General features: G+C 36.3%; 1 protein-coding gene across 2 annotated transcripts in view; it reads right to left on the minus strand.

The window, feature by feature from the left end:
* Positions 1-26,139, minus strand: part of Fntb (Farnesyl transferase beta subunit) — a 204,627-nt gene that overhangs the window by 114,170 nt on the left and 64,318 nt on the right. For both annotated transcript variants that reach the window (XM_090398657.1, XM_090398658.1), the window contains exon 6: positions 8,016-8,112. In XM_090398657.1, coding sequence (XP_090254783.1) covers positions 8,016-8,112 — 97 coding nt within the window. The remainder of the gene's footprint in view (positions 1-8,015; positions 8,113-26,139) is intronic.

Below are 26,139 nucleotides of genomic sequence, written 5' to 3' on the forward strand. Positions count from 1 at the left end.
TTTACAAATCAGCTAATCTTTCCTAACTTTTTATTGTATTAATTTTTAGGAAATTTATTGACCTTTTTAGTTATCTTACACCAGCTACTTAGGTGGTGCTTTTTGGAATTGTCAGTTATTGTTTAATTTGAGCTTAATATGTACTGAAGATGCCTGTGACACACAGGCAAAAATTATACTATTAAATAATATTTGTACGCGAGTTTTTTCTGTTATTAATTTTGTATCTAAGAGCTTCTCTACAAATGAAGACCATGAATACACTGATGTTTATCAAGCTGGTTGGGCCTCCTCTGTCTGTTTTTCAACCCTTACCATATGTCAATTCCTGGTTCCTGAAAGGTAGACATCTAGCAACAGACATGAAGAGTAAGGAACAAACTCATGAAGATGGTAACACCAGGCTGATGAGCCCAATTTGGAAGCTATTGTGAATTAAGATATTTTTAAAATTTTTTTTCACCTTTGCTTTAATGTTTTATTTCAATTTGATATATATGTCCCAATCACTGATGCCATTATTCTTTTACAAGACAAATTTCTGCCTGATACCAATCCTCTTTACATGTGTTGTGGGACAAAATAACTTTTACTTGCAGAAGAAAAGTAGATTCTACTGCTTTAAAATCCAAAATATAAATGAAAATATCAACGTATTTTTGTTCATCTGGGTCCAACTGGCCAATACACATATTTCTACCATTACTCAATACAAAAAGTAGGTGTTAGCACTCTTAAAAATAGCACAATAATTTGCTCAGATGAGCAAGTTTTAAAGAATGAAGTATAAATAATCAACTGAACATATTTATGAACAATTGCTCTAGCAAAAAACAGAAAATTCTAAACAGAATACACACTTGAAAGCCTCTGTAGCTCAGTCAGTATAGACAAAGCCTATGGGTTGGAAAGAGCTTGGTTCAAATTCAGTCTAGGATGTGAAGAACTTTTATCAGGGCTTTACAACTGAAGGCTAGTTAGCCAGTCTCATATGGAGATGGCAGGGTTTTCCCTCCATAAGAATAATAAACCATTTACAACCACAGAAGATAGGATCACTTTACCAAAAGCAAGTTACTTGGCCTTGAACAGACGATTTGAGCCTGACATGAAAAGGTGATGGGACACACACACACACAAAATTCAGACCACAGACATCCTGTACATAAAAATAATATTTGAAAAAAAATAAGCATAACTGCTATCCAAATATAACCTTAATGGCACATTTTAAAACTCACAGAAAATTAAAGAACTAATTCAACTTCTCCAAAGATCACCCTCTTCCCTTGGTCCACTCAGATATATACTAAATCCAGTGCACCTATAACATGCATTACATAAGCAAAACATCACACAATACCAATACAAAAAAAGAACAATGACAAATCAGATTCAATACATGTGGAAAATCAGTCCTTTCTCAATAGTAATGCTGGCATAAAAATCTTGAGAACAGGGATAACTCACATTCAACCAAACTACTAAAGCAATAATTGTGAAGGTATTCAGCTGAAATGATCCCAAGAATTTCCTCTATGTCAGTTGAGTTTCAAGATGCTAGGGATAGTAAGAAGATAGCAATTTTGTTGTATTTTCAATTCTTCATCTTATTATTATTTTTTATATTGATCTCATACACGAGAGGTCGAGTAAACCTATAGGCACATCAGTGCTGAGAAGATAGAAGTTTATTGATGTTCTTTTCTGAAGAGTCGCAGGTTGTAATTGTTTGGGAATACTTCTTGAGGAAGGCTGTTCCAGAGGACAGTGAATGGAAACAAAGAGAATGAATAAAAGCAGGTTCAGTATGATTGCAGTTGTTGCATAGTAAAGAGGTGATGGACAGCTGCAGCTCTTGTATTAACAGGCGCACCAGAAAGTGGAGGAATGATCGTTGCCAATTCACTGGAGTAGTGACTATGGAGGTATCTATAGAATAAACACAGAGCTGAAACACTGTGTCTGTGAGATAGAGGTCGAAGTGAGGGATCATCAATGAGCCCAATTACATGCATCTGGATGGCTTCAAGGATTTTAAGGAAAGTTTTAGGTACACCACCACAAGAGTGAAAAATTGGTTGGGTGTACAATAGAAGAGAATTTGGTGAAACTCAAACTGAAAATGTAGCACAAACAAGCATGAGAGTGACAAAGCTAATAAAGAAATGTTAAGTGAACACAAGCATTGCTAATCAACATCAGTGACTGAGTTTCTTTATAATTTTTATAACATAGAACTAATGCACACAGGAAGAGACCTCCATGCAAAGTCTCACTACCATCTGTGACAGACAAAAAAAAATTGATATTATAAAAACTCTACAAGATAGGGCATATTCCAGCAGCAGGGAGAAGCCAAAAAAACCTCAGTATTATCCTTCCATAAAATATTTATAATTAAAAAAAATCATGAACATTTTAAAGAAGCTTCCTAGACAAACAGATATACAGGAGTGGTATTATTCCCTTACATACGATCCAACACAGACAAAAGATATCAAACATGTTGCATCAACAATGAATAAAAGTAACTTTCACCTTGCTAATAAGATTTGAAGTCTCCTTCACCCTACAAAACCTTCCCATTCACTACTCTCAAAAACAAGAGTAAACAAAATCAATTATTCATAAGGAATTTACTATGCAGAACAAACAAGCTGTTTCAGGAGATATATATATATATATGCATGTTAGCACTCATCCAGGTAAATTAGGACTAGCAGTGCAGACAAGAGCACACAAATAGACATGACATTAGAAATGTTAAAAACTTAGAACCTAATCAATGTAAAAATAAACAAGATATGATAATACATCAGGTTTGGTGATCTTTGATCAAAAACATGGTGCACCACAGATCTCTGACACTACTGATGCACATCTGGCTTCCACTGATGGGACCCCAATAACGGTCGAAACCAGTCTGGGTAGTGGCCTTTCTCATAATGCACAGAATTATACATGCCATAAGGATAAGTGAGTTGCATTATAGGATACTAAAGCAATTGATGTGAATTCATTAGCCTCTACATACAAGTAGCCCAGTCATGAAGTTACTTCATGTGCAAACTTTGTTTGCTTACACTTGGATAAAGGATGAAACTAAGAATAAAATTTCGTAGAATCTTTAACTTAGAATAAGTATGATTCTGAAACTTGCAAAGAGCAAAGCTAGAATGAGAGGCAGGGGAGGCTCCATTATGCACAAAACAAAATAAGCAGATTATTATTATTATTATTATTAAAAAAAAAAATTGATGCCATAAGACTGGGTGTAAGAACTATAGTACATAATAAACAATCACTAACAACAGTGGCTCAAATATATGACGAAGAACTGTTCATGGTGATACAATGGAACAATTCCATCAGAATTCTTGTTTAGTAAGTAAGAATTCACAAGTGGTAATTACAGAAATTCATGATTCCCTTCCCATGCTGCACAAACTCCTCCTTCAGCAACTTATGCAGCATGCTACTGCACAAAACCTTAAGAAACAAGCTGTCCATATTCCCTAAGAGGATAACGAATGGATTTAAGGAATTTAATGTCTGGACATCATTTTGGATATCTCTGCAAGACTATTACCATCTGCTAAGCTATAAGTGAAGTGCTTATCCACCAAATTCTCATTTCAGTATATGTAAGCTGCATCAAGAGCAACCCCCCCCTTCCCAAGTTGATGATGCTGCAGCACTGTTGTGGACAGCCTACTAGCTGTGCATGCATTTATGAACCTTTAGTTTTCTACTATCATGTTATGTTTGCCTATACATGTTAAAAAAATGATTTAAAAGTTGGCAAGAAAGCATTCCTAGACCCACATTCACATAAAATATTTCATCTTTTTGGTATATGGATGTACTTCCATAGTTTTATTGAATCTTTTTAGACCAATCCTGTGCAAAAATGAACATAAATATAAATATACAACAGAATAAAATATAATTTAAGTGTCACAGGATTTTTTTTTTTTTTTTTTTTGCAAAATCATAAGCAATCAAAAGATTGCCAAAGGTTCAGTACAACCCCAGTAAATTCACATCTGAATGCATATGACTAAGTTTATGAATGTTCCATTCAGAAAAGGTTACATGCTGAACTACAAAGCAGGAAATTATGACCAACTGAGGAGTATATTGAGTTCAGTGGAATGGGATCGGCTGCTGGATGGAAAGAATATCGACAGTGCATGGGAAGCATTTAAACAATACTTAAACGATGCGATATCAGAATGTGTCCCAAGAGTTTGAAGAATAAATAGAGTAGGAGTCAAATGGATGTGTAATTTTATTAAGCAAGAGATTTATAAGAAAAGGACGATATGGAAGGAATACTATTTGCATAAGGATGATGTCTGTTATGAATGTTATAAGCAGCAGGCCAGAATAGTCACAAATGTTGTAAGGGAAGCAAAGTCTGATTATGAAAAGAAACTAGCTCTACATTTAAAGACAACCCACAAGAATTCTATCGATATGCTGCAAGTAAAAGAAAGAATGAATATGTAAGAATAACGCTTCTAAATCCAGATGGCGTGAGGGTTACAGATGCAGAACAGGTTGTTCAGTTAACGAGTGCCCATTTCGTTAAAAGCTATCAACCTGGTGAATGCAACATTGAGCTCACTGTTACCGCTTCATTAAATGAAGAAACGCAGGTGTATGAGGCCGAGATATTAGAGCTGTTGCACAAACTGAATAAGAATTCAGCAATAGGGACTGATGGAATATCAGCACGTGTGCTAAAAGTGTTCAGCTGAACTGGCCATTCCTTTGACCAGGCTGTTTAATATCAGTCTCAGAACAGGGAAGATTCTGCAGGAATGGAAGAAATGTATGGTAATTCCATTGCACAAGGGTGGTTGAAAGACCGATGTATCCAACTATCGACCAATTAGTATCTCAAGAATGGTGGCGAAGATTTTGGAAAAATTGGTTAGGGTCTGCATTCAGAAATGGGTTGACAGTGAATCTCTACTTTGCAATGAACAACATGGGTTTAGAACAATCTGGATTTAGAAGAGTTATTCTTACATATTCATTCTTTCTTTTAATAAGGGAAAGTCATGTTTTAGCAACTTGCTCATATTCTATAACAATGTTACCATTGAACTAGACAAGGGGAATGGATACACCATGATACTTTTGGATTTTGCTAAGGCTTTTTGACAGAATACAACATGGTAGACTGCTGCATAAATTGGAGAAAATAGGGTTGGGTTATACAATATTAGCATGGATAAGAGGATGGCTGACTGACAGATATCAAAAAAGTGGTATACGGGTGATCTGAGTCTACAAGGTTTGGGAATCCGAAACGTTGTCATCTTGGCTTGCACATCCCCTGAGACACTTCGCAAGTGCAGCAGTAGGCGATTCCTAGGGGCGATTCCTGGACACCTTCGGGTGACTGACTGACCTGTAATGCTATTCCTCCCTTCCAGGGTTAGAAGTCCTGGTAGTGTTAAGTTTCCTCACTTGCAATAACTCATCAGATGAAGGCTTCAACTCTTATAGGCTGGAGCCAGGAAACTTGTCGAGTGTGATTCCAGATGTCTGTTTCTTGTTTAGAGGTGATCCTGTCACACCGTCCCAGTTGCGTCCTCAGGAAGAAAGTTAAAAGAAAGCTCTGCAAGGACTGTCATCAATCCATTTCTTTAAGTTCTCATCATGCTTGTTCCGGCAGTCAAGGAGTTCCAAATCTCAGACACTTCATGTGTCAGGTCTGTGATCGTGCATTCTCCACCGCAGTCAGCCTTGGCACGCATCGCACCTCAAAACATCCAGCAGAAGTCAATGCTGCAATAAGAACTGAGTACGTAGGACTGCCGAAGAAGAAAAGATCCTCGCCGCTCATGAGATTGAGTTGACAGCTTGAGAGATCAAGAACATCAATGAGGCTTTATTTAGGGTATTACCATTAAGATCTTTGGATGGCATCACGTGTCATAGACGGAAAGCCAGCTACAAAGCCTTAGTTCAAGAATTGGTTGCCCATCTGCCATAAGATGGGACAGGTAATATCTCAGTATCTCCTCTCCCTGCCTCTCCATCTTCCAGTCACCATCCTGCTCTTGAAGAAGAGGCTTTGATTCTCATACTGACATCATCTCAATGTGATCTTCCTCTTCCAGAATATAAGCATCAAATTCTTAAATCTCTCACCAGACTCACCTTCTGGGAATGGATATCACAGATCAGTTAAATGACTACCTCCATGCTGTTTTCTCTGAACACTTGATGCCTTGTCAACATGAACCTACATCTCATTCTACAATGATTTTGACATTGTAGAATGAATGGATTACCTTCTCTATTAATGTAGGGAAGTCCTGCTCTTTAGCTCTTGTCCCCTCTGGTTGTGACAAGAAGCTGAAGGTCAAGACTATAGAGTTTTCCCTGCACAGAACTGTTGCATGCTTTGACCATCCTGGAAGAGTGGAGATACCTCGGTATCATGTTCATCCCAAAGGGAAGGTCTTCTGTCCCTTCTATCCTAGAAGCTGGGATCGCTTCTTTGAAGAAAGCTCCTCTCAAGCCCTAGCAAAGACGGTTTCTCCTTTCCCACTATCTCCTACCTTGCTTTTAACACAAGTTGGTGCTTGGTAGGACATATATCTTGGTACTGTCCCGAATGGACAGGGCTATCCATTCAGCCACGAGATCATGGCTTCGACTGCTGCATATTTCCACACAAGAGTGAAGGACAACAGGCTCAGGATTCCATCACTTAGATGGCTGATCCCACGCCTGCGGCTGTCCAGAAAAGCGAAGTTAGAACCATCTTCCAATGTTGTATTATACTGGTGGGATTATACTAGAAGAAACTGATTAGGCTAGGGATCTTGGAGTGTTAGTAGATAGCAAGTTGAAGTTCAGGGGACCAGGAAGCAAAGATTGCAAATACAACTCAAAAGATAATTGCAATGCTGAAACGAACATTCACATGTAAAGATAAGGATATCATTTTGCCTCTTTACAAGGCCTTGATAGACTTCACTTGGAGTATTGTGCGCAGGTCTGGTCTCCTGGTTTCTGTTGTGATTCTGATATACTGGAGAGAGAGAGTACAAAGGAGAGTGTTAAAAATGATATCAGGATTGTGGAATATTGATTATGAAGACAGATTGAGAATTTGTAGACTGTAGACACTAGCAAACAGGAGAAAGAGAGGTGATATGATTGAGACTTACAAACTTCTGAAAGGGTCATACAGGATTTCAATTTGATGAAATTTTTCAATTTATGGAGGGTGGAGAAAGGACAAGATGGCATCCTTGGAATCTGAGAATGAAGGGTGTGAGGGCTAGATTTTTCTCTCAGAGGGTGGCGCGTGATTGGAATAGATTGCCTTTGGATGTTGTGAGTGCAAGCAGCATGAATGAATTCAAGAATAAGGATGATAGCTGGTGTGTGTGTGTGTGTGTGTGTGTGTGTGTGTGTGTGTGTGTAGTATGTGGCCTCTCTCAATGAGTCTCTGACTCCCTGGAGGTCTCTCTTAATAATAATAATAATAATAATATTTGCCAAGTGGCTTTCAAACAGATGTTTATAGCTAACGTTTTCCTAGACAATCAGCAACAAATGACCTCTATTAAAAAAAAGAAAAAAGAAAAAAAAAGAGGTTAATGGAAAATAAGGCAGACCAGCCAGTATAATCTTAAAGCTGGCAGAAGGTGCTATCAGAGTTTCTAGCAAAATTTACACAGATTAAGTTTTTTCTTCATACAGGTCTACAGCAACTACTCTAACATATCATCTAACTACTGATATCCAATTAACTTGCATAACATATGAGCTTCATTTACACCACTAAGCACAGTATGGTCTTGACCATTCCCTTCCTTTCTCTTATCTCCATTAACTGAATGGAGAAATTCTTCTTAACAAAAGCTGACATCATAATCAAATGAAGATATCCACTTTTAAATTCAAAGATAAATAAAAAAACATGTTTAAAAATATGTTAAAAAACAAAAATCAGTTTCACTTTTCAGACATGTACTTACCTATTAATCACTTCATATGCTTCTTCAGTACCTAATATACATAAAGTATTCACTGCTGCATATGTTGGTGCCAAATGAGCTTGCTGACTGGGGCCTCCTAAATGTATTAAAAGGGAGGAAAAAACTTTTATAGTAAGCATTATTTTTTCCATATCAAATTAACAGAACTATAATTTTCATTCATAAATGATAATATCTGGAATTGCTAAATGCAAGTCCATGCCTCAAGCACAAACATAAACTTTGTTATCTCTGCTTTTATCTTGCAGTCCAAGGGGGGGGGGATATAAATTTGATATTCAAACTATATTTCAGCCAGTCCTAGTGGCTATGTGTAGCATTGCCTATCTTACAAGCATGAACTGCTACAGAGAAGCCATTTGCCCATTTTTCTTGAACTCCACCTCCAAAGTTATTATTATTATTATTATTGTTGTATGGGCACTTCCATGGAGTCCGAAGACTCATCACAGGAGACCCAAACTATTCACAAAATCTATCATACCTATCTTATCCATTAACAGATAAAGCACTCACAACTGACTCTGGCATCCATTCCACTCATTCACAACTCTCAAAGCAAAATATCTAGTCCTCGCACCTCTACTAACCACCCCTTTATTCAACTTCCAGGGATAACCCCTTGTTCTGGTCCCTCCAGCCAAATGATCAAAACATTTACCCTGCATCAATCCTATAAAACCTTTAAGTAACTTAAATGTTTCTATCATATCCTCACTTTTCTCTTATCAACCAACTTCTGCAATCCACACACCCTCAATCAATTTTCATAGGGAACATTCCACAGACCACTCACAATTGAAGTAACTCACCTCTGAATCTTCTCCACCACTTCCTCATCCCCAAGAAACCAGACCTAACCACAGTAATGCAGATGTGGATGCATCTCACCCTAATAAAGATTAACAACTTCCTTATATCTACTTGTGTGTGTTCTTCAATAGTCATGTAATTTTATGTGCTGCCTTAGCAATATGTCTTCTAAACTTCAATTCTCTGTCTACTGCCACCACTAAATCTCCAGCTTAATTTATTTCATTGAGTACAGTTCCATCAATGTGGCACACAGCTTATCTGTTTATCCCAAATTGCATAACATTACATTTCTCCAGATTAAATTGACACCCATTATCTTTTGCCCATACTGACAGCCTATTTAAATCATCCTGCAATTTATTGACATTGCCTTGATTCACTATTACTCTAACTAATTTTACATCATCAGCAAACAACTGAATATTTTCTTTCAGATTATTTCCTATATCATATATGCACAAATTCTACTCCTCCGTATACCACTTTTTGATATCTGTCCAGCAGTCATCCTCTTATCCACTTACCAAGTGTCATATCCATCCCCACTTGTTCTAATTTATGTAACAGAGTTACATGTGGTATTCTGTCAAATGCCTTTGCAAAATTGTGTAGCCTTTTCCTTTATCCAACTCAGCTGTTACCCTATTATAAAAAGTCAGTAAATTACTAAGGCATGACCTACCCTTTCACAAAGCTATGTTACCCCTCATACAGTATATTTTTATCTACCCATTCTTGAATTCTCTTTTTGACCAATTTTTGCAGTACTTTTACCACCATGCCTGAGATACTGATCGGTCTATAATTTGCTATTGTGGTCTTAGAACCTCCTGTAAGGAAGGTTCTAAGCCTACAGTAGCAAATTATAGACCAATTATTTTGCCCTCTTTCCACTCCCATAGAACTGTACACAGCTGAGACTTAAAGAGCCTAGCATTTTAGCAACACCTAGCTTATATCCCATCTAATCTAACAGCTGTATTTTCATTGAGATTCTGCAAAAATCCTAAAAACTTCCAATTCATCCACCTCTGTTCTTGCATTAGTGTCTGTCACATATGTTAAAGCAATAAACCTCCATAGGATAATATATCGTTACAAAGTGGTCACCCAATAGCGCTCGACTATTTTATCTGCTTCTGTTACCTTGTGACCTTCATCGCTCATTAAGGTTAATCTTCCATAGTCATTCTTCTTCTTACTTCCCATGCAATGAAAGAACTCTTTGGGATTTCCTTTGGCCTGCTTGGCTAAATTCTTCTCATAATTCGATTTTACCTTCCTTGCCATGCAGGTCACCTGTCTCTTTATATACCCTCCACAGCATTTCTTCTTCTGCAGCTCGTGCTTAATGATAATACTCATCCACCTAACTCCTGCCTGATTAATCCTCCTTACAAGAACAAGTAATAAGGGAGGAAGAAGGAATCTAAATGCTGGCTGGTTGGCCGAGTGATTAGCATACCTGTTCTCCAGCCAAAAGGCAATGGATTCGAATCTTGCCATGGGCATGGATGTTCGTGATTGTCTGTGAAAACACTAGTGGTGGTGGGCAGTAGTTGGCATTGGTGTAGTTACAGTTCATTGTAATTGGCGGAGACAGAGTTGTAAGAGTAGGTGCCCTCCCTCCGTCAATGAGTCTTTGGACTCCCTGGAAGTATCATGTAATAATAATAATAAATTATGTTCATGTTCTTACATGAACAAGTGAAAGGAAGAGGTCAGTTCCATACAGCAATGCCCACAAAAGTACCTGTGAAAAAGGCAGGTATAATGCAAAAATAGACAGCCTATGAGAAAATGACTGGAACAAGTCTGGGAAAGAGGTGGGATTGTCTATTAGCTAATTTCTCTCTTCTGTAGGCAGTCAGGAATTCTTAGGGGGATTTCAAGTATACCGTCCTATATGTGAGACTAATACTCCAAGTTTGTTCGATTTGGGATTTAAAGTGTTGACAGTTGATAGGATAGTAGTGTCTTGAACAACAAAGAACAAGTTTTTTGGAGGCTGAGGAAGAATAGATATATGTTTATGCCAACATAAGCTAGCATAAACATTTGTGAGTCAGTCCAAGAAGGGGGGGGAACTGATCTTGACTAGAAATTTGAACATTATCAAAAGCAAGGAGTGAAGAAAGATCTTTCTTCAGGGTAATAAAACAAGACTGTTTTGATAGCTCTGAAATTTACTAGACCAGTGATTCCCAAACTGCTCACCGTGAGATATTCCAGTATTTTCACTGAAATGACACTTAGCCCACATGGTTTTAGAAATGGAATTGGAAATTCTGATTCTAAAAATTGTGGAACAGGAAATGAGGTTGGCTGTGTCCAGTTTGATTCCAAGATTTGAGATGTGCAGTCAACAACAGGTTCACACATCCCACTAATTACAATTTATTTATTCAATGATTTGATTGTTCAAAATATTCATATATACTTATTTAATACTTTTTACATAAACTGTTTGTGAATTTATTACTATTATTACAGGAGACTGCAGGGAGTCCTTATACTCATCGAGGGAGGCCCAAACATCATGTCCACACAACTATATGACATTCTCACAGTATCTATCATACATTGCCTTGAACTCACTCACTGTCATAGCACCCACAACAGACTCTGGCAGCTTATTCCACTCATTTACCACTCTAAAAGTAAAAAACTCAGCTGTAACACCCTTGCTAACCACACTCTTGCCCAGCTTCCATAGGTGTCCCCTAGTTCTCCCACCACCAACGTGATCTCAAAAATATCCTCTGAATTAATCCTATAGACCCTTTAGCAATTTGAATGTCTCAATCATATCTCCACTTTTCCACCTATCAACTAATTTCTACAACCCACAAAATCTTCCATCTGTTCTCATAAGGTTCATTCCATAGACCTGCTATCATCTTGGTCACTCGCCTCTGGATCCTCTCCACCTCCTCCCATCAAGAAGAAACCTAGGTGACCAAATCTGGACACAGTAGTCGAGATGAGGTCTTATCAAGGCTCAGTACAGAGGTACAATAACTTGCTTGTCTCTGCTCATCAAATTATTTTTCAACAACCTTGATGAGTTGATGAGGCTGATTTAGCCACTTTTGCAATGTGTCTCCTAAACTTCATCTCCCTATCCACCAACACTCCTAAATCCCTGGCCTCATCAATCTCCTGGAGTACAGTTCCACCAATGTGGTATACTCTGCTAATCTTTTCACCCCAAAATGCATAACCTTACATTTTGTCACATTAAATTGACATCTATTCTCCTTAGCCCAGAACTCCAATCTATCCTAGTCATCCTGCAAGATTTTGACATCTTCTGCACTCACTATTGCCCTACCCAACTTTGCATCATCAGCGAACAAATGAACTGTTCCTCTTAGATCCTTCCCTATATCGTTAATGAACAAATTAAACAGCAGTGGTCCAAGAACAGAACTCTGCGGCACACCACTAGTCACAGGCCGTCTTTTTGACTTTACTCCTGAATAAACTACTCTCTGATATCTGAATTTGAAATAAGTGTTTCATTTACTTTTTTAACTTAACCAACCTAACCACACCAACTGCACCCTGCAACTGTTCGGTAGGCCTATGTTCTGACTTTGGGCGCCGTGGAAAAATCCTGACACACTAAGGGCACCGTGAACCGAAAAAGTTTGGGAACCACTGCACTAGACCCCACTTGAGGATGGGGAGGCGATCAGTGTTTAAGACATCAGTTATAGATCTTGCAGCTTGAGTCATATAAGTACTATAGGTTTCTATAATGAAGAGGAATGGAGGGTAATCATCAAAACTGCGAATAAGATTTGAAGTTAGAAAAGTTTATTTTTACATTTGTGAGTGAGCTACCGATTGTATAATGTGCCATATTGCGCCTCTGATAGGTGATTGCCTAGCTTCACAGAAAACATGATGTATAATGTTTTTAAGTCTTCAGCTTCATAGTGTACATATACAGCCCTTGCCCAATCAAATATTAATCTCACCTTCTTGTGGTAGAACCTGTTATCACAAAACAGACTCTGGTGACCAGGTATCATTAGTAGAATCATAACATCTGTATGGGAAGGAACTGATTAAACATAAAATGCATGTCTGACTATTTTAAAGAGGTAGTAGCTTTACCACCAAAACTAACTGCTAACAACTCATGTTGCCAAAAATTAAATATCATTTAAGTCAAATAAATACAGAAAAACTAACAATCACCACAGCTTAAAAATTGGGATGTGAAATCAGACACTGGAACATCAAAACACCATCAGAGATCATATTAGTAGAATCCCACCCCCCATATTTGACGTCTGTAGATGCCACATCGTCACTCCTGTACCTCACCAGGGAGTGACGTCTTCTGCCAGAATAAGTGGTAGGATTGCAGATTCCCTTTCCATGGAGAGTTTGTAGGACAATCACAAACATCAATGCTCATAGCAGTATTTGAACTCTCAGCCTCTTGGCTGGAGAGTGGACATGCTAACCACCCAGCCAACCAGGCCAGCTATTATTAGAATACGTTACTTAAAAAAAACGAGATGGCAAGATATGATTAAATTAATTACCCAAGTAAAATGGAATGGAAGTAAGATCTATAAGAAGGGTTAGTTAGCGACTAATGTCACATGTATACTCCAGATTGAAAGTTCCAAATTCTACTCCTCACCCCTTACAATGGGAATGAGACCCACAACCACTTCCATTTGAGGGTACATTACTAAATCACTTAAGGAATTGAACAACGTAGATACGAATATAAATTAAATTACATTTTAATAAATATTTCTGATATTTCTGCAACGTCACGTTGCAATTTTCAAAAGGAACTTACAAAAAAAGGCATGTGCATGTAGGCAATACAACATAGTAACTGAGAATGAAGAGATGAAGCTATTGTTCTCGTAAAAGTCCTGATGGTGCCCTCTAGCAGGCTAAGTAGGTGTTCTTGGCCGTTGGGCTGAAGGTCTGCTGATGTAAGCCTCCCAACTTTGGGGCAGTCGCATACAACCAAATTTCTTGAGGTTTGGAGAGTTTCTTAGGGCTGAGGCTGATTCCATGAATAGTCTTTCGAATTTGTATTTGCTACGGTGTATGACTGTAGCTTTCTTCCACTGTATTCTGTGGCGTGTATCCAGAGCATGGTCTGCAAGACCTGAATGGCTGTATTGACAAATGTCCCACTCAAGGAAACTTTAGAGCTAATCCAAGCTAAATTTTCTCCTGATATCTCAGTCCTATTTCAGTTCACAATGAACTCAGGCTATTTCGTTTGGCAGGGAAAATTCTATAAACAAATAGAGGGGACAGCCATGGGTTCACCATTCTCCCCACCCTTGGCCAATTTCTTTATGGAGACCTTTGAAGAAAAATCCTTAGCCTCTGCCAAACAAAAACCAACCATATGGCTTCAATACGTTAATGATGTGTTCGCTATTTGCCAACATGGCTCTGATACACTCCTTCTTAACACATTTAAACAACCAACACCCCAGAATCAAGTTCACCCTGGAAAAAGAGGAAAACAACAGCCTCCCTTTCCTAGACACACTAGTCACCTGCCAGCCTGATGGAACCTTGGTTTTCTCAGTTTATAGAAAACCCCATACAGGCAGGTACATTCACCAACAATCCCACCATCCCCCTCACAACAATATGGAGTGGTGAAAACAATATTCAACAGGGCTAAACTAATCTGTTCTAATGACATGGCCCTAAACACTGAACTAAATCACATCCTGAACACTTTTTCAGCCAATGGCTACCCCCCCCAAAAAAATATTAAAACCTACAAACCACAGCCCCCTCCACAACAAGGATTACTCTAAATCCATCACCATTCCCTACATCTGAGGCACCTCGGAAAAAAATTACCAAAATCTTAAAAAAACATGATCTGACCTCCTGTTATAGGCCTTACAGAAAATTGGCATCCGTTATCCGCTCCACCAAAGACCAACCACTTCCCCTAGACCTACCTGGTGTATACCATGTCCCTTGCAGTTGTAAACTGTCTTACTTTGGCCAAACAGGGAGGACAGCGAAATCACAATTTCTGAACACAAGGATTACATCCGCTTTCACAAGTACAGCCATTCTGGTCTTGGCAAACCATGCTCTGGATACACGCCACAGAATACGGTGGAAGAAAGCTACAGTAATACATCGTAGCAATTACAAATTCGAAAGACTATTTATGGAATCAGCCTCAGCCCTAAGAAACTCTCCAAACCTCAACAAATTTGATTGTATGTGAATGCCCCAAATTTGGGAGGCTTACATCAGCAGACCTTCAGCCCAATGGCCAAGAAGACCTACTTAGCCCGCTAGAGGGCACCATCAGGTGCCCTCTAGCGGGCTTTTAGGAAAACAATAGGACTTTTAGGAAAACAATAGCTTCATCTCTTCATTCTCAGTTACTGTGTTGTATTGCCTACGTGCACGTGCCTTTTTCTGTAAGTTCCTTTTGAAAATGGCAACGTGACGTTGCCGAAATATCGGAAATATTTATGAAAGTGTAATTTAATTTATATTCGTATATATGTTGTTCAATTCCTTAAGTGATTTATTAATGCATAACTAACATATAAGCCTGTCTACGAGAGGATACATTAGTAAAATATTCCACAGGCCTGCCATCAGATAGTACACAAGATAAACTGATAGCAACTATAAAGCTTCCTAATCGGTTGATGCAGTAAGGAGATTTAGTACTCTATGGACAGAATGTCCAAAAAGTGTCTCTGCTCTGCATTTTAACTACTCTATTCAATCATTCATTTAAATTAACCTGGAAAGAAAAATAATCATAGATTAATATAATTAAAAATCCCTCAACAATTAGACAAAAAAATTATAAAAAACAGAAAATCCAATTAAAAAAACATTTCCATACCAGTGTTCTCCCCAGAAATTTTTACCAGCCGGGTGGAATGAAGCATTAGCCGGGCGTATAAAATTTTTGAATGAATTAAGAAAGACCCTTTTTCATAAGAAATTAAAATAGTAATTTTATTAGACATTACTTCAAACAAGGATAATATTTTATATAGTAATTATAACAAACAAGATTAGGATTTTTCTTATTTTCTCATTAAGTAATGAAAAACTTTGTAATGCTCACAGCTTAAAATTCTATACATTAATTCTTCTCTTCTTCTTAGAAGCTCACAACTGGGCTTCTAAGTAGAAGAGAAGAATTAATGTACAAAGAATCAGCAGCTTTTCGTAATTAAAATCTGTTGGATCTGGTCCCTCCAGTGAAATCAGCATCAGATTATTTAGAGTGTTCTGACTGATGTGATTCCTCATACAGGTTTTTAATGCAGAGAAACCCCTTTCACATTCAGCTGTGCTCACAGGTATGGCCAGTCCAACAGCAGCTAGTTTTGCTACATTTGGAAAACTCTTTGAGCTCAGATATTGTTGCTAATTTCAGCAGAATTTGTCTTGAATCTAGATTTTTGTATGCTTGTCCATTAATCATTTTTGATGCAACTGCCCATTCTAGTTTAGTACTTTCATAGTTTAATAATAGTAGTAATAATAAAGTAATAATAGTTAAAACTACAGGACTTCCATTTCTAGAATAATAATCAAAAAGAATCTCAGAAGCCTCATGTTGATCATGACATTCTGCATTGAAGTCTCGAAAAAGCAGGAAATGATTGGCATATCTGGAAATTTTGCTCCTAGGTGTTTAATAACTGTGCCTATGTATTTATTATATATTGTAGTCTTAAACGTAATAACATTAGAATTTGAATAATCGATGTGAAGGTCTGACCATTCACCTGAAAGATGCTGATGAAGATTTTGTAAATGACTGCCAGGAGTGTCTTTCTCAATGATGGAAAGTTTTCTGGCTTCTAAGACTGGCTCTATTTCAGTTAAGTCAACATCTTGCCTTTGCCATGATCCAGACAAGTTAGATAAATGAGGTAATAAATCTGAAAGCATCATTAGTGAAGCTACGAAATTATGTTCTGATATATTTACTTAAACCTTCAGCTGTGATATCATTTCATTCGGTTGCCTCTCTTTCCAATGCAGCAATAACTCAAGTCTACTAATTTCAGTCTAACTGCATCAATATGTCTATCAGTCTTTTCATGGCTTTTCCACTCATATTTGCACTAGATATACCTGTTTTTGCTTTTTTCAAAATTTCTTTGTCACAACTTTTCTTGGCATCTCTTCAAGTATGCTTACATAAATCTTACTCAGAATATTCATTAAGAAAATCTTATTATTTCATTTTGTTTTTTTATGGATAGGTACAATGAGAACTCTTCTCCAATCTAAAATTCAACCTTTTAACTATTCCTTCTGCAGCCACTGTAAAACTTTTATACCTCCATATTTGAGCATTTCTGGTTATTTCAGAAATGCTCAAATATGGAGCAGGCCAAATAACCTGAAGTTATTTGGCCTGCTTCAGGTCAAATAATCTGAAGCAGCTGAAATGTCTATTTCAGCTGCTTCAGGTTTCTGAAGACTTTTCTACTTAAGTTATTGATATGTACTCCTGAATGCAGAATGCATTACTCTTGAATATTTTCTAGAACTGTTCTATCACTACTTATCTCATTTAATAATCATTCAAAGTAATTATTCCAGACATCCAAAATCTTTTTAAATAATAGTTTGTCAACTTAATCCTGAAGTAGACTAGTCTGCAAAACTAGTTGATTTGTTAAATTTGTAGTTTATCTGGACATAATAGCATCCTTTTTTATTATTATTTAAAACATGGAATATTAACAAGGAAACTTACAGACTAGTACTGAAGTGATCATATAACTTTGATGGAACTTCACAGAAAAAGATCAATGTCTACCTTGGAAAAAAAATGCACATAAAATTATAGATATGAGAAAGAGAAAAGGAGAATTTTGGATTTCCCACAGCTTCTTGATCTCTTATAATCTGGACTCAAAAATAGATAAAGACAAAGAAATAGATTAAGTTGAATTTCATGACAGTACAAACTTTCAAACCAAATGTTATTAGCTGTAATTGTAATTGGTCAGTTATATTTTAACAAAACAAACAGAAGCTTTCTGAGGTAGCCAATAAGAATCACATATCCCATGTATATTAATATTCATGATATATGTGATTAATATATATTAATCACATATTAATAAACAGGAGGAGTACTGATTAGGTTTAGAGATGAATTTTTTTTTTTTTCCCAAATATTCAGTTAAAAGTCCTCTAGAGCTCACGTATATATAATATCATTACAATATTTAACAAGCAATAACACTTCATGACTAACCTATGAAAAAAACAAGAAAAAAACAAAAGATATCATTTCAGGATAAATCAGCACGAAACTTAGCACAAATTTGCAATAGTAGCAAAAAAAAGATGCATAAACAAGATAAATGTAATAGGAACAAATTATGGAAACAAGAGAAGGTGAAGAGCCCACACTGAAAGATTCAATAAGAAATGAACAGTACCCTGGATCATTAACTGAGACACATGCAGCACGCTAATAACTAATGGGTAGATGCCAACAACTGCAACAACTGGAATAACTTGGAAGAGAGAGGAACTCATAACAAAGCAAACTGAGAAGTTTTGTGACCTGTAGTATCAAATTAGAATAAAACCATATATCTATTAATCGGAACTAATTTTTCCAGTATTTTCAGCATGTTTTTTTTTTTGTCTTTGGCTACATGAAATATGTAATACATATAAAAATTACAAAAAGCGATATGATATGTAATGTAATTAATACTTGAAAGAAAGCAGACAGCTTCAAGCTATTAATGTTTATTGAGGATAATCTACAGTAGGGAGTTCCCAACCTTTTTGGTTCCCATACCCCCTTGGCTTTTAGTAAATTATCCGGTACCCTCTATTCATTGTAATAAGAAATAAATTCTTAAGTTTTCATAAACGCTTTGTTTGGTAAATAAATCAATTACATTGTCATAAAATTGTAAAATCTTTATTAAACTGCAGTAAAATTGACTAGTGAGACCTTTGATTCTGTTTCTTATCCACCAACAGTTTTATTCCTGGTACAATTTTTGAAATAGATACCCGCATATCATGTTCAGGCTCCAGTTTGTTTCTTGTTTTGGACTTGATTGAAAACAGAACTGAGAATCCTGATTCACATAAATAAGTTGTTATAAATGGAATTATAGCCATGTAAGTATGTGTGGTGATAGCAGAATATGTGTCACCAAGTGTGGACCAAAAATTTTGTAACTTCATTGATTGGAATTCAATTCGGAGTTTCTTGTTATTGCGGAGATCAATTAGCTGGTCTTTCACTGGGCCGTTGTCACTGATTTTTTTCTAAATCAATATGAAAATGGTTACGTATCCAAACTTCTTTCATTTGGTCAGGAGGAATTATTCTTGCAACTGCCTCTTTCAAAGTTTTTAAATGCAATATAATGCTATCACAAACTTTCTGTTTTAGTTCATATGCCGGATCTGAAGTGATTTCATCAAGAGATTTGAAATTGGCAAAGTTACCTAACTCCACCCTTCTTCCCCAGAGAGTCAATTTTTCTTGAAACGATTGCATCTTTTTTTCAGCCTCTGCGAGAATGAAATCTATACCTTGCAGCGAAATGTTCACAGAATTAAGAATTCCAAATACATCAGAAAGATAAGCCAGAGAAATCTCAAAGTTTGGATCTTTGAAATATGAAGCAAAAGCAGATTCTTTTTCGACTAAAAAAATTTCAATTAAATGTCTAAGTTCAAAAACCCTTCCTAAAACATTTCCTCTGGATAACCATCGTACTTCTGTATGAAGCAGCAGTATGATATGATCTGCTCCAATCTCTTCACATGAAGACTTAAACACACAGTGATTCAATGCTTTTGCTTTGATAAAATTCACAACTTGAACAACAACCCAAAACAGCTTTCAAATTATGTGGAAGTGTTTTAGATGCTAAAGCATACCAGTGAAGGATGCAATGGCTTGTAAAAATATTTGGGTTGATTTCTTTAACTAAAGCAGTGAAACTTGATTTTTTCCTCAACATAGCGGGAGAACTGTCAGTACAAATAGATTCTACTAATTCCCATAAAAGGCCATTTGAAAAAAAAAAAAAAAAAAAAAAAAAAAAAAAAAAAAAAAAAAATCATTCACTAAATTCATAATGTCCACTGCCTTTGTTGTTTCTTTCAAGGGTTTACAAAAAAAAGAAATTCCTCTTTTATTTCATTCTGATGTATATATCTAGTAAAAACAAGATGTTTTTACTAGATATTAGTAAAATTTTGTTGATCAACAAGATGTCTCTAACTGCACTGTGCGCAGTTAGAGACATCAGTTGATTCATCCAACTGTAAACTAATTCTTGCCAGACTTTTCTTGATTTCCTCCACTACCTGTACATGTATGTCTTCTGACATTTCTTGAATCTGATCACAAATTGTATTATTTGATAATGGTATTTGTGCAATTTTCTCTTTTGCTTCTTTACTGCACATCAACTCAACCATGTCCATAGCACACGGCTTCACTAATGTCTCAGCAATTGTATGTGGTTTCTTTTCTTTGGAGCTCTTCATTGCAACGCAATAACTGGCCTCCAGTGCTGGCTTCTTCGGGGTAATAAATCCATGGTCATGAAGTGTGATATTCTTACCAAATCATGCTCGTTTTATTCTAAATGAGGTTTTTGCACACCTTCTTTGTCAAGCACAAAAGTAATATTGCACATATGAATCTTGATAACAACGTTTCTTTGGCATGGTCATTCCTTGGGTCTGCAAAAATAATATTTTTTTGTATATAAATCCTGATCTAACCTTTCATTTTAAAAATAAGCTAAAAATAAATAATATTTTAATGTATTTAAATCTTGATCTATCCTCATATTTTTAGAATAGGCTAAAAATAAACTATAAGCTACTTATGATTAGATTAAAATTTAGTCAGCAAAAGTCAGCAAAGTGTAATTTAGCTAACCTATTTAGCTTAAAAAATTATTAACTAATTTAGCTTGAAAGAAAGGATTTAGCTAACCTATGGTTATCGCTGAAACGTGTGTACTGTGAGCATGTCGAAATGAAGCAGATGGAGTGTGTACCATACAGTATGTCACATGCATGCGCAGGAGGTGCAGATGTGGCGGAGGTGAGCCTCAAGGGGGGGCACCAATCTGGCAATTTCACTAGTTATCTTGAATCTTAACCAGGCATTTTGAGTTACTGGACCCTGCAGTGAGAAAAAAGTCTATGCAACCTCACTGTGTCTGTGTCCGAAAAGAGACCTGAAATGTTGCTGGTGTGGCTAACAGACAGTACCGACATGGAATAGCCCGGAAAGGTTGATAACATAACTATTTTTGGAATATATTAATAGCATAATATACTTATTTACCTGCTATTCACCATACCCCCAGGTGGTATGGGTACCCTAGGTTGGGAACCCCTGATCTAGAGCTTTCAGATGTCCTGTGTGTAAGCTGCTCTTGGCAACAGATCAACCAATTTTATTTCAAATTAGTTGTCAAATGATAATTCCAGAAAGAATTACTTATCTGAAACACAAATAAGCACCACCAGGAAAGACTGATAGTATACTGGCATTAACTCTACCTCTAGAAGAAGTACGGTTAATCAAGGGTTATTCTATAAAAATTTATAAATTACTATATATTCTTAATATCTAGTCGGTTTATTAATTTTTATAACAAACTTGACAATGTTTCTATGCATTGAAGAAATGAGTTTAAATGTGTTCATGCAATACTTCTGATTCTTATGACTAGCTCCCATTGATTTTGTTGAATGAGCATCATCCTGTAAATCACAGATTGGTAATCTGATTATATAATCAAAAGCAAAGCTAGCTCTTGTTTGATTACATATCAGCAATTCATAACAGATATTATCTACGAAGTGATTATGACTGCTTACTAGGCTAAAAGGATGCAGAGATTGACAGATAATCAAAATTGCAACATTAGAATAGCCAGGAAACTCACCAGTTAATCAGATTGAGAATTTCTGGCATTTAATCAAACATCAATGGCCTTGAAGAAACCTGTAAAGAAAAGATTATTAGTAGATGATATTATGGGAAGATGGAACCATGAATTACCACAAGATTACATTACATTCATTGCTTCAATGCATAGATGATGTCAAGGTTTCATAGTAGTTAAAAGAAGGTACTGATCAAAAGCTAAAGGAAATAACCAGTGATTCTGAAGAACTGAATTAAGTTTCTATAAAACTTTCAATTCCCACTTCTGTTTTTTTTTCTTTTGGAAGATAAATCTATTCTTCTTCCATACTGCCACTGAAGAAAAAAATTCTTTATGATTATGGACAATTTTCAAAAAATTTACAATTTTTTATCCTCTGTAACAATTCTTTTATTTCAAATTAAAGTATACAGCTTATCAGATGGTAAAAATTTTTCGGTGTTCAGATTCATTACTCACATAAAGACAAATATATAAATTTATTTATATTATCTATTTTAATAATCATTCATTAATATTTGAGAAGATTGATCAGTAATCTGAGGTATGCCGATGATACTGTACTTCTCTGTAATGACAAGGAAGAACAAGGACAAATTCTTGATAAAGTTAACAAGATCAGTAATAACAGAGGACTTCAGCTTAATCCTAGCAAGACAAAGATTATAGTTCTCAAAGGAAATATAGACAGGGAAGCTCTTCAGAAATAAGTGTACCTTAATGAAGAAAGAATTGAAGAAGTCAGCAAGTTTGAGTACCTAGGATCCATTATTAATGTGCAAAATTGCTGTTCAGAAGACATCATAAGAAGATTAGGAATGGCTAAAACAACAGTCATACTTGTCTAAAAGATTAGAACTTTAAGACTCCTTAAGGATATTGGCAGAAGAAAGTTAAAATATTTTAGACACACTGAAAGGATGGAAGGAGGGCTTTTCAGAAATTTCCTGGAAAAAGAGAAAGGGGTAGACTCAATGAGATGGACAGATGGTGTGTGTGTGTGTGTGTGTGTGTGTGTGTGTGTGTGTGTGTGGAGTGACTGATCTTCAGAGTTGAAGCCTCCAGAAAAGCATACAAGACTACATGGCAAGGATTAGTGTGACACATCACCGAGCATCGGAGTAACCATACAGCATCTGTGGATGTCCAATAACCAGATGATGATGAATATTTGAGAAAACTATTCTTAAATATTTGATAGGTGCTTCTTCATTATTACAGAAAGATTCATTCCTCAATGTCAGTATAATTTAATTTCATACTTTATTTGCAAATAAAGCTAATGAATCTGTCACTACATTGATTCAGCATATTTGAGGACCTCACGTCTCTTCTGATTTAGCAGTTTTCAACATAAACATTTATTATCAGAATTAATAACTGAAGCAGTCTAGTGACTTCATATTCATTGTGTTTTAAATAAACATTATCAATGATCGAGTGCTCTAGTTTTCGATCAAATAAACTGCTTTTAAGATAAAGCATTACATAAATATCAGTTGTCATTCAGGACTGAGTTAATCTTCCCCTTTTAAATTAATCCCAGTACACTTTAATTTTATTTAAAAGAACAATTTTCTTGAATCTGAAATGGTGAGGCTCTGAAATCCATGTTTCATGATAATCGATATAAACAGTTGTGATACAACACTACTGTTTTTCATTGTTTTTCTTTTTAAATTAATCCCATGCAAGGTTGGAAACACTATAATACATTAGTAATACGTGGGTGAATGAAAAATAATTCATTATTTACATTCCTGTAAATCATTTTAAAAAAATGGCAAGGAACAAATACAGTATGACATGTAGAAGTGAAAAAGTTTTCAAATAATATGAAAGATGTATGAATTCTGTGCTCTTAAATGATGAATGATATTTTATAAACATTGCAATCTTTAAGATTTATCTCGGTAAGTGATTGGCAGATTCAAAAGTCACTTTTACTATATTTTCTTAGTTTCTGTTTTTTAATTCAGATAATGCTATCTTAGCTATTTCTTTTTCTAATCTACTTATTACAATCTAATGTGACATGATGTGTACAAATGGTGAAGTATGTCAAAAAGAGTTTTAAACTTTGGATTTGTGTTTTTTGTTGATTTATTGATGTTTTGGATTCAATTTAATGGACTTAAGTGTGTAATTTTGGTATATTATTGGAGCTTTATTAGCGTGGTTAGTGTACTAAAGTGTTTTATAACATAATCTATGTCGGGAAGTCGCCGATAGATGAATTCGTAATGTGTAGTGTTCGTGCAAGCTCCAGATAAGATAAGTATCATTTTCAGTTATCGATACAAATTACTTAATATTGTGTAGTTTTGTTTTGTTTGCCTTGCATATTTTAGTGCGTCTATTTTTGGTGTGTTATAACGTATAATTTGACAAAACACGTTGAAATAAGTATGGCACCTGTGCGAAGGAAAATGGCGGCCAGTAATGAAGGCTCGGCATCGTTATCAAAGAACGGTAGCATAAAAGAAATGAGTCAGTGTACTAGCTGTGAAATGTACGCTTTGCGGAGTGCGGTCAAAGTGTGGTTAGAAGATAATAAAGGATTGAATGTGTGTAGAAAATGTAGGGAGAATGAGGAATTGAAGTGTATTTCGGATCGTGAGTGTGATATTTTTTTCAACCTTCAGAATGAAGGAAATAGGGATATGACAAGAAACGGCAAGGTTGTACATGAAAATTGTGAGAGTGTGAATGTAGAAAGTGTGAATGATAGTATAAATGGTTTCTCAGAGAACAAAAAAGATGAGATAGATGCATTGAGTGAGATTGCGTTGTTGAATAGTGCGATAGAAAGAGCAAAACAGCAGCTAGAGTGCATGAACAAAAGTAGACTGAATGAACCAACCAATAATAAAAGGTATGACAGGAAAAATAGACGTATGAATGTGAACATGAACAAAATGAAGGATAGAGTGCTGTATGGAGACTCGTTAGTACGAGGTGTGTTAGTAGAGGATTTGACAAAATCGTACCAACCTGGTGCGACCATAAAGGACGTAACTGAGTCTATTAAAGAGCAAAAGGAAAGGGTGAAAGAAATGATTGTTGTGGCAGGTACGAATGATTTCAAAGGAGATAAAATGGAAATGATAGAAGACCTGAATGAATTGTTTGAGGTAGCAAAAGAAAAGAGTGAGAGAGTTCGAATGATTAGTCTTTTGCCACGGTATGACAGTGAAATGTTTAAAAGGAGGGCTATAATTGCGAATGACTTTATGCGTGGGTTATGTATGACGCGTGGTGTGGAATTTGTGGATGTGTGGAGTGAGTTTGATGGGCGAAAGGATCTATATAAGATGGATGGCTTGCATTTGAATGGTTACGGTGTAAGAAGACTTGAGAAAGTGTTGCTGAATGTAGTGGATGTGCAAATTCAGGGAAACTAGATTTGTTAAGGGGGGGAGTAGATATACAGTCCTTATGGAGGCAGTTGAATGTAAGAATGAATATAATATGCCAGAGCAATAAGGACAACAAATCTGAGTGGGATAGTTAATATAAGGCATCAAGGTAGGGTTGGGGCTAATGGGGGTCTTAAATTCATGTACACTAATACTAGGAGTATTAGGAACAAGAAGGAAGAGTGTTTGGCCATGGTTGGCACTTCCAGACCACAGGTTATAGGTATTAGTGAAACATGGCTGACTGTAGATGATATAACTAGTGGGATTGAATGTGATGGGTATAGTGTGTTCAGGAATGACAGAGAGAATAAAATGGGGGGAGGAGTATTGTTGATGATAGCTGATGAGCTCCAGCCAAGGAGAATAGAAGTTGAATTCCAGGATAGAGAAAAGAGCACATTTGAGGCCATTTGGTGTGAGATTGTGGCTAGCAGAACTAAATATACACTTGGGTGCTGCTATAGACCAGGTGATGGAAAAGATTGTGGTGACAGTATGCACAAGCAAATAGAAGAAATGGGTGGAAGGAGGGTGATTATTATGGGAGATTTCAACTATGGTCGCATTGATTGGAGTGAGGAGAGGACACACGGGAGGAAGGAACTGGATTTTATGCGGTTATTAAGGGATAACTATCTGCGACAGCATGCAATGGAAAATACTAGGGGTCAGAGAGTGCTTGACCTAGTAATTACATCTGAGGATTTGGCTGTAACAAATATGACCACGTTGCCACCAATCGGTGAGAGTGATCATAGGGTCTTAACTTGGGAGGTGGCTAAAGGTGTAGAATTTTCAATTAAGACAGGGTACATGTGGACTTATCGGACTGGAAAGTATGACAAGCTTAGGAGTTTGATTGGTTCAGTGCCATGGCATGTACAACTG

Source organism: Typopeltis vanoorti, chromosome 10 (assembly GCF_054136105.1).
Source record: "Typopeltis vanoorti isolate ZY-2024b chromosome 10, IOZ_Tvanoo_1.0, whole genome shotgun sequence".
In the NCBI taxonomy this organism is placed as follows: domain Eukaryota; kingdom Metazoa; phylum Arthropoda; class Arachnida; order Uropygi; family Thelyphonidae; genus Typopeltis; species Typopeltis vanoorti.